The sequence below is a fragment of the Hyaena hyaena genome, unplaced genomic scaffold, assembly GCF_003009895.1.
Source record: "Hyaena hyaena isolate Hyena2069 unplaced genomic scaffold, ASM300989v1 scaffold_75, whole genome shotgun sequence".
Lineage (NCBI taxonomy): Eukaryota > Metazoa > Chordata > Mammalia > Carnivora > Hyaenidae > Hyaena > Hyaena hyaena.
Window position 1 is genome coordinate 450,639 of NW_024080707.1, and position 13,459 is coordinate 464,097.

A 13,459-nucleotide genomic window follows, 5' to 3' on the forward strand; every position below is an offset into this window, starting at 1 on the left:
TTTGTTTGCATTTTACTTTGAATTCTTAAAATAAATTTCAGAAATTTTATATATTAAGTTCATAACAACTGAGAATTTTTATAAATATGGTTATTAATTTGTTTTCATTGAGATTGATAGAATAAGTTACTAGAAGACCATTAAATTAATTTTCTTCAAATACTTTAAATCTAAATCTATTTTAAAAAAGTTTGAGTACCTCAGTTTCATGCAGAGTGGAGAATTATGGAATTGGGAAGTTAGAAAATTGTTGAAATGCATGCATTAGCCAGATTTTGAACTGTAAATTCACACATTTGGTAAAGGACATAATTACAGGAGGAAAATAAGACCTTTTCTAAAGATCACATTTAGGTACTTTATCACTTTTCTTTTTTAAATGCTGAATTGTGTTTGCTTAGGTTTTGTAATATGCAAAGAATGTCAGGAATTTTTCTCAGAGAGGAACAGCTTCACTTGCCAGTAATGATTACAATTAGAGAAAGCCCAAATCATGAGTTGTAAACTCCAGAGATGCAACACTTCCTGTATCCAGACTCCCAATTAGAATGTGTTTTAACTATGTGTATATGTGTGGTATAAAACACATATGTTATACAACATATGTATATGTTGTGTATAAGCATGTTGTGTAACATATTTGTTTTATATATGTTTATGTATATAACAATACAAATATAAACATCTTTTGTTTTTCAAATATAAGCATCTTAAAGTAGAAGTGGTTGTCTAAATTTTTGTGAAGGCTCCAAATAATAATTTTGTTAAAAAAGTTTCTCATTTTCAAAATGATGATCAATTCAACTTGTCAGTTAGGTGGCAGTCCATATAAATTTTTCCCTTTATAAGTCATCTATTTAACCTTTTGTTTTTATGTACATTTTATAATTCTTTAATAACAAAAAGTTTACCTCTGTCTTAAAGAAAAGCAAATAGCTTTCTAATAAGTATGTGACATAGGGCATCTTTAAAGGACAACAGTGATGATGATGATATATAAGTTCCTCCTCTAAGTTTATGCTAGATTTACTGCTTAATAATTCTACCTCACCTAAAACTTTAATAATGATACAGAATTGCATGTGAAAACAAATTATGTTCTCTATAATGTCCCAAGAAAAATGTAACTTTACTGATACCTTTAAGTTTTATGATAAATAGAATTTTCAACTGAACTATTTTCAATTTGTGCTTTTCAGCATTTTCTTATATACTGTGAATGAAAATAAGTAAAATTTGTGTATGACAAGTGAATTAACAGTTCTTTTTCCTTTTTATGTGACTTTACCTGAATTGGTAGAATATAGCACCACCTTATGCCCTGTATAAGAATTACAAGCTACTATTTTATTTCTGCTTTATTTTGTTTTTAAAAAACTATATCACACGTGGAATTTCTTACTCTGTCAGTCTGAAATTTTTTTTAAAAACTCAGCATCCTTACATTTTTCTCATAATACTCAAACTGTCAACCTTAGTCTATAATCTTTTCAAATTGATTTATTTGAATGAGCCAACCACTTTATCAGTACTTTTTTCTTTCAATTCATAACATTTTAGTCTAGATTCTAGAGACAAAGCTATGTGTCATTGAAAGTATTTGTTTTTAAAAAAATTTATGTTGGGGCGCCTGGGTGGCTCAGTTGGTTAAGCATCCGGACTTTGGCTCAGGTCAATATCGCAGTTCGTGGGTTCAAACCCCACGTCGGGCTCTGTGCTGACAGCCAACTCAGAGCCTGGAGCCTGTTTCAGATTCTCTCTATCTCTGACCCTCCCCTGCTCACGCTCTCTCTCTCTCTCTCTCTCTCTCTCTCTCTCTCTCTCATTCTCTCTCTCTGTCTCTCAGAAATAAATAAAAAATTAAAAAAAATTTATGTTGAATAAGCACTGTGTTGTTAACAGCTCTAGCAGATCTTAAGAATTTGAGTGCTTCCTTTTAAGCAGGAGAGCTACAAATTCTCCTAATAATGTTATTTATTTAGTGTTCAAAATCTGATTATTACATTGAAGTTTGGTTGATATAAATAGTTTGACATTTATCTTCTATTGTATAATAGCTGTTGTTCCACCATATTCCAGTCTTATTAACCATGTATTGTAGTATCTAGATTGGCTGAATTTCCAAGGAAACATCAAAATTCCATTCCTGTCCTTTTCTAAAACTGGAATTTAGGAAAGACTTATAATAATAATGTTAACTTACTCCCCAGCTAAAGGCATCTCCTGTCAACCATGGCACTGCCTCCAAGAAATTCAATAAGCACATGGAAAAATTCTCTCATCTTTGAGTTTCCCAAATGTCACAAATTATGTTCACTACCAGTGTACCAGGCAAAATGCATTACAGGCATATCTCATTTTATTGCATGTCACTTTATTGTGCTTCACAGATAATTGCATTTTTTAAAATTGAAGATTTGTGGCAACCTCGTGTCAGGCAAGCCTATTGGTGCCATTTTTTCAACATCATTTGCTCACTTTGTGTCTCTGTCACATTTCAGTAATTCCCACAGTATTTAAAATTTTTCATTATTATTATATTTGTTATAGTGATATGTGATCAGTAATTATGATCTGCTAAATGATGGTTAGCATTTTTTAGCAGTAAAGTATCTTTTAATTAAGGGTTCTACATTGTTTTTTTAGACACAATACTGTGGCACACTTAGTAGACTACAGTGTAGTATAAACATAACTTCTATATGCACTGGGAAACCAAAAAATTTCTTTGACTTGCTTTATTGTGGTATTCACCTTATTTCAGTGGTCTGGAACCAAACCTACAATATCTCCAAGGAATGCCTATAGTTTTTAGTTTGTTTAAACGTCTTTCATCTTTTTATTTATTTATTTATTGGTTGATTGGTTGATTTTTAAGAGAGAGAGATGAGAGAGGGTGTGCTTGCCTGGAGGAAGGGCAGAGGAAGAGGGAGAGAGAGAATCTTAAACAGGCTCCATGCTTAGCCCAGAGCCCAAGGCGGGGCTTGATGCCACCCCTCCTGGGATCATGACCCGAGCCAGAGTTAAAAGCCAGATGCTCAACTGATTGAGCCACCCAGGCAGCCCTAAACACTTTTCTCTGTGGGGGAGGGGGCTGCTCCACCCATGATTAGATATAAATTTAAGAAATTTCCCGGGTACTAAAATGTACATTTTTTTCAGTAAGGAACCCAAATAATTATTTTTATCTTAATACTCCAATATATGGATAATTCCAAATGATAATGCTTTTTCATATTTTATTATAGTGATTTCATAAACCTGAACTTTTTAAAATTACTAGCTTTGAAAAAAGCATGGCAGATATTTAAGTGTGCAAAAGAACTGAATTTTGGCAGTTTGGAGAGAAAATAAGGAGATCTAGGTCCAGCTCTGGCTCTGCAGTCAGCGTAAATTGTGACAAGCATCTCTCTTTATTTTTCAGACTTTGATCAATCAAAAGGGAAACCCTGTCTGGACTGCTTTTTAGACTTCTTCTACCTTTAATATCCTTTAATTCTAAACTAGTATTTCATTCCATTCCAGATAGGTCACTATAAAAATAAATTCATGAAATATTTTAGATGAAATTCCATTTGATAATGCTATAGTCAAAGTTCATTGAAGGGAAATATGTTTTCCATTTGATACCATAATCTTAGCTCAAACTGTCTAAAAACCATGTGAGTATCTTTCCTTTCTTTGTAGCAATTGTCATCATCCAAGGTTATGTTGATTATATTAAGGCCAGTTGGCTTTGAGGTAATGTCAGCATCTGTTGTTAGTCCTGAATATATTCCCTTCTAAGGGATTTACAAGGAGGCGAAATGAAAATCTGTATATACTCTTACTCATCATTAATAGTTGAACTTGAACTTTTGGCTCAAGCCCCAGTTTAAACTTCATTGAGTTATAAAAATTTTGAATTTAGTAGCCAGAGTATATTTTGTTTTGGAAACATGATCTAATGGTAGAAATGCTGATCCAAAAGTCTTGGACTCTAGACCTAGTATTTCTACATATTCCTTGAAAAATTCTCATTCTATATAATCTCTGGGTACCTTAATTTATGTGTTTATTAAAATGACTAATTTATATCTACCTCTTATTTGCCTCATAGAGATGTTGTTGAAATATCATACATAATGACTCGCTTCTGTCATCGGCAATATCTTTACAAAGATGAATTCTAATAATTTAAGGTCACATTTTAATTTCTCAGAATTAAAAGTACACATATCTTTTATACCCCAAAGGTGTGACAGTGCATGTGATTAATGACTGACTGAAAGCTTGAGTAGTAGTTCAGCAATAATGGTAATTTCTTAAAATTCAGTTTAAGAATAAATCTCGAAAGAAAAGATGAATATAAAAATGGAAAACTTACAGAAGTTGAAAACTAACCAAAACAAAAATAAAAGGAAACAGAAAATATATACATCAAAACTTACAAAGGGTAGTCAATATCTAAAACAGTTAAAAGAATTTATTGAAATATGTAACCAAAATACCGAGTCCATTATAGAACAACAATAGATGAATAGGCAGTTCACACAAAAGGAGACAAAAATAATACACACGTGGGGAAAAGTTCAGCTTTGCTAATAATCAGAAATTAAAATTAATGCAAAAGTTATTACTGTACATTTTAATTATTACATTGTTTTTATTGCATTAATTGACACAAAAAGCAGTGCAATACTGTATACAAAAATGTGTGGAATACTAAAATGAATGTTTCATGTACCTAATGTTCCCTAAGAAGTCATTATCCACCACCACCCAGTTTTTCTAATGATAACACTGCAGACCAACTTTGTAGTATTATAAAACTGGTATAACTGTTTTACAAAGCAGTATGGAAACACATGCCACCTTAAAAATATGCATACTTTGACCTAGGAGATCTTTTGAAGGATGTTATTCATGAGAAGTAAAACACTTAGATAAAGTAGTCTTCATTTTAGTATTATTTATGCTGATGAGAAATTAAAAATGACAAATATCTAACATCTTAGAAATAAGTAAGTAATGGTATATAAACTCAATGGTTAGTTATACAACCAGTTAAATTGAAAAAACTTGAATATTGCTCTTTCCATAATTTGGCTATTGTCTATAGTGCTGCTATAAACATTGGGGTACATGTGCTCCTTTGAATCAGCATTTTGTATCCTTTGCATAAATACCTACTAGTGCAGTTGCTTGGTCATAGAGTAGTTCTATTTTTAATTTTTTGAGGAAACTCCATACTATTTTCCAGAGTAATTGCACCAGTTTTCATTCCCACCAACAGTGCAAAAGTGTTCCCCTTTCTCTGCATCCTCGCCAACATCTGTTGTTTCCTGAGTTGTTAATTTTAGCCATTCTGATAGGTGTGAAGTGGTAGCTCATTGTGGTTTTGATTTGTATTTCCCAGATGATGAGTGATGTTGAGCATTTTTCATATGTCTCTTAGCCATCTGGATGTCTTCTTTGGAAAAGTGTCTGTTAATGTTTTATCCTGTTTCTTCACTGGATTATTTGTTTTTTGAGCATTGAATTTGATAAGTTCTTTATAAATTTTGCATACTAACCCTTATTCTATATGTCATTTGCAAATGTCTTCTCCCATTTCATCAGTTGCCTTTTAGTTTTGTTGATTGTTTCCTTCACTGTGCACAAGTTTTTTTATCTTGATGAGATCCTAACAGTTCACTTTTCCTTTTCTTTGCCTTGCCTCCAGAGACATGTCTAGTAAGAAGTTGCTGTGGCCCGGATCAAAGAGGTTGCTGCCTGTTTTCTCCTCTAGGATTTTGATGATTTCCTGTCTTACATTTAGGTCTTTCATCCATTTTGAGTTTATTTTTGTGTATAGTATAAGAAAGGGGTCCAGGTTTATTCTTCTGTATGTTGCCATCCAGTTTTCCCAGCAACAGTAGCTGAAGAGACTGTCTTTTTTCCATTGGATACTCTTTCCTGCTTTGTCAAAGATTAGGTGGCCATACATTTGTGGGTCCACTTCTAAGTTCTGAATTCTCTTCCATTGATCTGAGTGTCTGTTTTTATGCCAGTACCATAGTGTTTTGATGATGACAGCTTTGTAATACAGCTTGAAATCTGGAATTGTGATACTTCCAGCTTTGGTTTTCTTTTTCAACATTACTTTGGCTATTCAGGGTCTTTTGTGGTTTCATACAAATTTCAGAATTGTTTATTTTAGCTCTGTGAAGAATGCTGGTGTTATTTTGATAGGGATTGCATTGAATGTGTTGATTTCTTTTGATAATATAGACATTTTAAACAATATTCATTCTTCCAATCCATGAGCATGAAATGTTTTTCCACTTCTTTGTGTCATCAGTTTCTTTCATAAGCTTTCTGTAGCTTTCAGCATACAGATCTTTTACCTCCTTGGTTAGGTTTATTCTTAAGTACCTTATGGTTTTTGGTACAATTGTAAATGGGATTGATTCCTTGATTTCTCTTTTGGCTGCTTCATTATGGGTATATAGACATGCAACTGATTTCTGTACATTGACTTTATATCCTGCAACTTTGCTGAATTCATATGTCAGTTCTAGCAGTTTTTTGATGGAGTCTTTTGGGTTTTCCACATGGAGTATCATGTCGACTGCAAAGAGTGAAAGTTTGACTTCTTCCTTGCCAAATTTGTATACCTTTTATTTCTTTTTTCAGCTGATTGCTGAGGCTAGGACTTCTGGTACTGTGTTGAACATCAGTGGTGAGAGTGGACATCCCTGCTGTGTCCTGACCTTAGGGGGAAAGTTCTCAGTTTCTCCCCATTGAGGATAGTATTAACTGTGGGTCTTTAATATATGGCCTTTAGAATGCCCAACTAAATCTCTTTACCCATTAAGCAATAGCTCCTCATTTCCTCCTCTTTGTATTCCTGGCAAACACTGTTCTACTTTCTTTCTCTGATTTTAACTAATCTAGGTACCTCATTTAAGTGAAATCATGCAATATTGGTCCTTTTGTATCTGGCTTATTTCACTTAGCATAATGTCTTCCAAGGCTTATATCTGTGCAGCATGTGTTAGAATTTTATACCCTTTTAAGGCTGAATAATATTCCATTGTATGTATATTCCGCATTTTGTTTACCCATTCATCCATCAATGGACATTTGGATTCTTTCCACCATTTGGCTGTTGTGAATAATGCTATGAAGATGGTTGTACAAATATCTGTTTGAGTCTCTGCTTTCTTTTTTTTTTTTTTTTTTTTTTTTTTTTTTTTTACAAATAGTTTATTGTCAAATTAGTTTCCACATAACACTCAGTGCTCATCCCCACAAGTGTCCTCCTCCATGCCCATCTGAGTCTCTGCTTTCAATATATACCCAGAAATGGAATTGTTGAATCATACAGTAATTCTATGTTTAATTTTTGCATAGAACTAACAAACTTTTTCACAGTGGCTTCACATTTTATATTCCTACCGGCAATGCACAAGGGTTTCATTTCTCCACGTCTTTGTCAACACTTGTTATGTGTTTTTTGGGTTTTGTTGTTTTTTAATAGCCATCCTAGTGGGTATAAAATAGTATCTCATTGTGGTTCAGATTTGCATTTCCCTAATGATGTGATGTTAAACATCTTTTCATGTGCTTATTGACCACTTGGTATCTTCTTTGGAGAAATGTCTATTCAAGTTTTGGGACCATTGTTTTAAAAATATTCATTTATTTTGAGATAGGCGGAGGTGGGGGCGTGGGGAGGTGGGGGGGTAGTTGGGGGGAGAATCTCAAGCAGGCTCCCTGTGACAGTGCAGAGCCAATTGACTCAGGGCTTGATTTCACGAATGATGTGAGATCCTGACCTGAGCCGAAATCAAGAGTCAAACACTTAACTGACTGAGCCACGCAAGCACCCCCTTATAACTATTTTTTAATTTTGGGGGGTTGTTGAGTTGTAAGAGTTTTTAATATATTCTAGATATTAGTCCATTTTCAGACATATGATTTGCAAATATTTTCTCCCATTCTGTGAGCTGCTTTTTCACTGTGTTGATAGTGTCCTTTGATGCACAAAGATTTTCAATTTTGATGAAGTCCAGTTTGTCTATATTTTCTTTTGTGGCCTGTGTTTTTGGTGTCATCTCCAAGAAATCATTGCCAAATCCATTGTCATGAAGCTTTTCCCCTATGTTTTTTTCTTAGAGTTTTATAGTTTTAGTACTTATAGTTAGGTCTTTGGTCCATTTTGTGTTAACTTTTGTATATGGTATAAGATAAGATGTCAAATTAATTATTTTGGACTTGGATATCCAGATTTCTTAGCTTCAGTTGTTGAAAAGATTGTCCTTTCTCCCACTGAATGGTCTTAGGAGCCTTGTTGAAAATGACTTGACCATATATGTGAGAATTTATTTTTGAGCTATCTATTCTATTCCATTCATCTATATATTTCTCTTTTTGCCAGTATCCACTGTTTTGATTACGGTAGTTTTCTAGTGAGTTTTGAAATCAAGACCTGTAAGTCCTCCAGTTTTGTTCTTATTTTTCAGTAGCAAAATATTTTGGATGTAGCATTACATGGAAAAGGCACAACATAAAATAATGTTAATTAGAATGTAAAACAGGTTTTATGTAAGGGTGGTATTAGGAACAATTACATGGAAATCAAACTAGGGTGGTGATAGAATTATGGGGATTTTTTTCCCATATTCTTAAATTTCTAACTTTAAATGTATTTTGGTGCTATGAAAATAATATAAAATATGAAAATAATTATCATATATACAGTAGAAAAATGATGTGTAAATGCATGTTAGGATAATTTAGCCTTTAAAAGAAGTGAATGAGAAATCAATCTCAATGCAAATTATATTCTCACCTTTGTAGTACCATATTAGATCGTTCTATAATAAATTTATAGTATTTTTTATGTTATTGTTACCAGCTAATGTATACCTTTTCAGCGGCTACCTTATTTTTTTAATTAAAAAAATTTTTTTAATGTTTCATTTATTTTTGAGAGACAGATAGAGACAATGTGAGCAGGGGAGGGGCAGAGAGAGAGGGAGACACAGAACCTGAAGCAGGTTCCAGGCTCTGAGCTGTCAGCAAAGAGCCTGACATGGGGCTCGAACCCATGAACTGTGAGATCATGACCTGAGCCAAAGACAGATGCTTAACCGATTGAGCCACCCAGGTGCCCCTTCAGTGGCTATCTTAATATTATTAAGGCCTTAAGCTTAATATCTAAATATCCTTCCAGATAATATCTCAAATTCATCTTTTATAAAGTCATGTCAAAAAGTCATAAATATGTTTGCAAGTCATTAGGAGTAGAACAGAAATATGTTTTATGTTATAGGTAGACAAGCTTACTAGTAATAAAATGAAGAGCATTTTTGTACACATTTATGGCAATGGCACAATTTCTCATATATTCAATAGAGAATTTTTTACTTTCTCCATAAGGTGTCATCTTAAAGTTTTATTTAATTCTAGTTAAGAGATATCATTTAGACCTATTAGTTTGGACCAGAAGGAATTTGACTAACCAGGAGATAGCAGAACCAACTGTATATATAAAAGTCTTTCACAAAACTGATGTTTATCAGCATTTTGCTGTGGCTGTAAAACTTATTCAGTGTTCTTTTATTTGCCTGGACTTTAAACAGTTGTTTTGGTTGTCACATTCTTTAACTTTTAAATACAAAGTCATCACTTTTGCTTTCAACATCAGTTTTAAGGGTCCTTACTTAGTCATTTTTACTATGTTCCAATCACTAATCCTGCCCTAGTTATTGTAGCAGCATTTTTATTTATTGGTTTGTTTCAGTGCTTCTCCCACTCTCACAAACTTTATTTTTCTTATTTCTTCTTTTCATTATGTCTTCGCCTAACTTTTCATTATCTAAATTCCACTAATCTTTCAAGATACAGTTTATATTGATGCCCACCTACCCCCCCATATCAGTTACATACTATATTAATAGAGAACCTACAATGTTCCAGGTACTATTTTAGGAGCTAGGGTTATTATTTTGCACATATAATTATTTTTTTTGTTATAAAATGTACTACTGTCAATTATAATTGAATTGTTTCATGCCTGGTTTGTTTGTTTGTTTGTTTGTTTACCTCTTAATGATGTTATAAATTCCTGGAGGTCATTGACTTTATTTGACATTTCTTATATATCTTCCTCAGGTTTCTCTTTATTACTCTGCATGCTGGAAACATAATGTTTGAAAAAAAATTTTTTTCTTTTATTTCAGGAGTGGCAATGTATACAATCAAAAGGTTGCTTTTTCTTAGAAGAAGATGGTGAAATCATTAGTCATCAATATAGAATGCAGATACCTCAGAGATCCATGGTTTATCTAACAATTAAACCATTGAACCTGAGTCAAGTTGAAGGCAAGTTGAATTTTTTTGTGTATTTTTTAAAATATCAATTTATGCTCTCTTTGAAAATAATGTGTATTTGGTAGCTTTAGTGAAGAAAATAATCTACCTAAGAAACATGGTTACATTCAGTTAAAGAAAGCATTAGTTTATACTTTGACTATGTTACCATATTTTATGAAGCACGTAAGTTGCTTTTTGTGTATATTTAAAGCATGTTTTATTTTAATTCCTTTAAAAACAAGAACAAAGTGTATCCTGGCTTCTCATGACATGAATTAACTTTTTATTTACTAATTAATTTTTAGCTTTTCCATTTGTCTATTTTTAAAATTAATACATTTAATAAAAGTTCTATAGGAACATGATTTGTGGCAATATGATCTGCAAATATTTTTGAATACCTTCAAAGATCTATGTCCTATGACTTAACAATCATTATTAATAATCTTTGCATTCCTTTTCTGTATATAAAGTTAGATACAAATTAATTTCTTAGTGTCTAAAATGGTTATTATTAGAGCTCCTGAGTGTTTCAGTTGGCCCTGCTTTGGGGTCTGCACTGACAGCACAGAGCTTGCTTTGAATTGTCTCTCCCCTCCCTCTCCACTCCTACCCAACTCGTGCTCTTTCTTTTTCAAAATAAATAAACTTAAAAAACTTTTAATAGTAAAATGGTTATTTATTTTTTAAGAAGTGAGAATGTCTGTAAAGGTGCTTTCCCTAGAAATCTTTTTAATGTTGCTTGTTCTAAGTATCAATTTTTAAAATTATTTTTACATAATAAGAAAATGTTTGCTTTATTACTAGAGGATTCTTCCCCACTTTATTCTTCTTGCCTCCTAAAGTAGAGATTCTAAAAGATTTACTGTATATCTTGTGAGATTCTTACAACATTTGGTGGTTGATACTTTTTATTTATTTTGAGAGAGAGTGCCCAAGTGAGGGAGGGAGAGAGAGAGAGAGAGGAGGAGAGAAAGGGAGGAAGAGAGAGAGAAAATCCCAAACAGGCTTTGCACTGTCACTGTGGAGCCCAGCGTGGGGCTCAAACCCATGAACTGCAAGATCATGACCTGAGCCGAAATCAAGAGTTGGATCCTTAACCACCTGAGCCACCTGGGTGCCCCAATGGTGGTTGGTACTTTTAATTGACAATTGCAGTGATCTTTTTTTTTTCAGATAAAGGTATCAAGATAGTTCTGCATATTCACTGCAGATGTTAATTCTCCATATTCTTAAGTAGAAGATCCTTTATTCACATATTTATTGAGGGCCTTATATATCAAGTATCGTTTTAGGTGCTTAGGATATATCAGAGTACAAAAAAGACAAAATCCTTACCCTTATGAGCTTACATTCTAGTGAAGGAAACAACAAATAATAAGCATAATAAATAGTAAATGATGTGGTATGTTAGTAAGTGATAAGTGCTGTGGGAAAAATACAGAGGAATAGGGCATTGTGAGTGCTGAGAGACTATGACTTGCCATTGAAATGGAGTGGTTAGTGTATGGTTCATTAAGAAATTGACATTTGAGCAAAGACTTTGAAAGAGGTGTATCAGTTATCAACAGCTACATAACAAATTATCCCCAAACCTACAGTAGCTTGAAACAGTTAAACAACTGTCCACTCATAAGCAGGTTTGCTAGTTATTTTTGTTTGAGCTGAGCTTTGCTTTTCTCTGTAGGATTTATGCATGCATCTATGTTCAACTGCAGGTTAGCTCATAGCTGGCTTTACTAGTCTTGGCTGGGCTCTGTCCTCTATATGAGGTCTCAGCTGGGACAACTTGAGTCTACCTCATATAATCTCTTACCTTCTAGTGAGTTAGCCTGGACATGTTCTTTTGGTGTAATAGGGATCTGAAGGAAAAAGCAGAAGCATCTAGGGCTTCCTAAGGCTTGGGCTCAGAACTGGCACATTACTTCTATTATATTCTGTTGTTCACAGCAAGTAATAAGGCAAGTCTAGATTTAAAAGACAGAGAAATAGATTTGATCTTGTGATAGAGGAACAGATATACATGCTATGGATATAGAACACCCATTTCTGCTGTCTTCCACAGATGGCAGGGAGTAAGCTTTGTGGATATGGGGCTGGTGGAGGGGATGTGTGGAGAGTGGTGAAGAGTGCAGGTGGCGGAGCACTCCACCTGGAGAGAATTCTCTGTCAGAGGCTCTGAGGTGAGAGTGTGCCTGATGTTAGAAGAATAGCAAGGTGATTAGAATGGCTGGAATGAAGTAGGAGATGAGGACAGAGAGGAACTGGGACAAAATCAGGTAGAGTTGTTTTTGTGTGTTTGTTTTGGCCATAATGAAGAATTGGGCTTTTACTCTGAGAAAAATGCAGAACTGTAGGAGGATTTTTTCCCATGTCTGCCCTCACAATTTTCTCTATATCTTTAATTTACAATGGTTTGAGTATTGTCAGGGTGCTTTTGTTTTTCTTGTTGATGCTGTTATTGTGGGGTTTGTTCATTTGTAATTATCCTGCTTGGATTTTTGGCTTATTGTCTTTCATTATTTTTAGGAAAATTTCCATCTTTATTCTTCAAATATTTCTTCTGCTCTGCTCTCTCTCTTCCACTTGTATGGTGCCTGACATCTTGTCTTCTGTGTCCCACCACAGATAAGCCAATGCTCACATCTCATCTCTCCTTGGAAGGGTTTGTTTTCCCTAGGATTTCAGGCTACATGGTTGGCCCTGGGACCTTAGCACTGTTGGGTTCAAGAAAAAAGTAGAATTCTCTAGTTCGTGTACTTTTTATTTTTAGGGTGGGAGCAACACCATTCCAACTTTCAACTCCATGAGGGGATTTTGAGTAGAGACAGGATGTAATCTGACCTATTTTAACAAGAGCAGTCAGGTTGCTATATTGAAAACAGATTGAAGGGTACCCAAGAGAAAGCAGAGTTCTAGGAGGGTACTGATGATGCTTGAACCAGGAATATAGACACAAAAAGACGTAAAGATCCTGGACGTATTTTGAAGGTGAAACCATATGATTTCCTGAAGATTGGTTATGATATGTGAGAGAAGAAGAAGGTTAAAGGTGACTTCAAACTTTTTGGGTTGACTGGAAGGTATGGCAACTGGAAGGATGAGTTACTATAAA

The 13,459-nt window shown here is 33.9% G+C and overlaps 1 protein-coding gene across 3 annotated transcripts in view; it reads left to right on the forward strand.

The window, feature by feature from the left end:
* The window catches only part of EFCAB7 (EF-hand calcium binding domain 7), a 44,728-nt gene that overhangs the window by 12,493 nt on the left and 18,776 nt on the right, over nucleotides 1-13,459 (forward strand). For all 3 annotated transcript variants that reach the window (XM_039233425.1, XM_039233424.1, XM_039233426.1), the window contains exon 7: nucleotides 10,212-10,353. In XM_039233425.1, coding sequence (XP_039089356.1) covers nucleotides 10,212-10,353 — 142 coding nt within the window. The remainder of the gene's footprint in view (nucleotides 1-10,211; nucleotides 10,354-13,459) is intronic.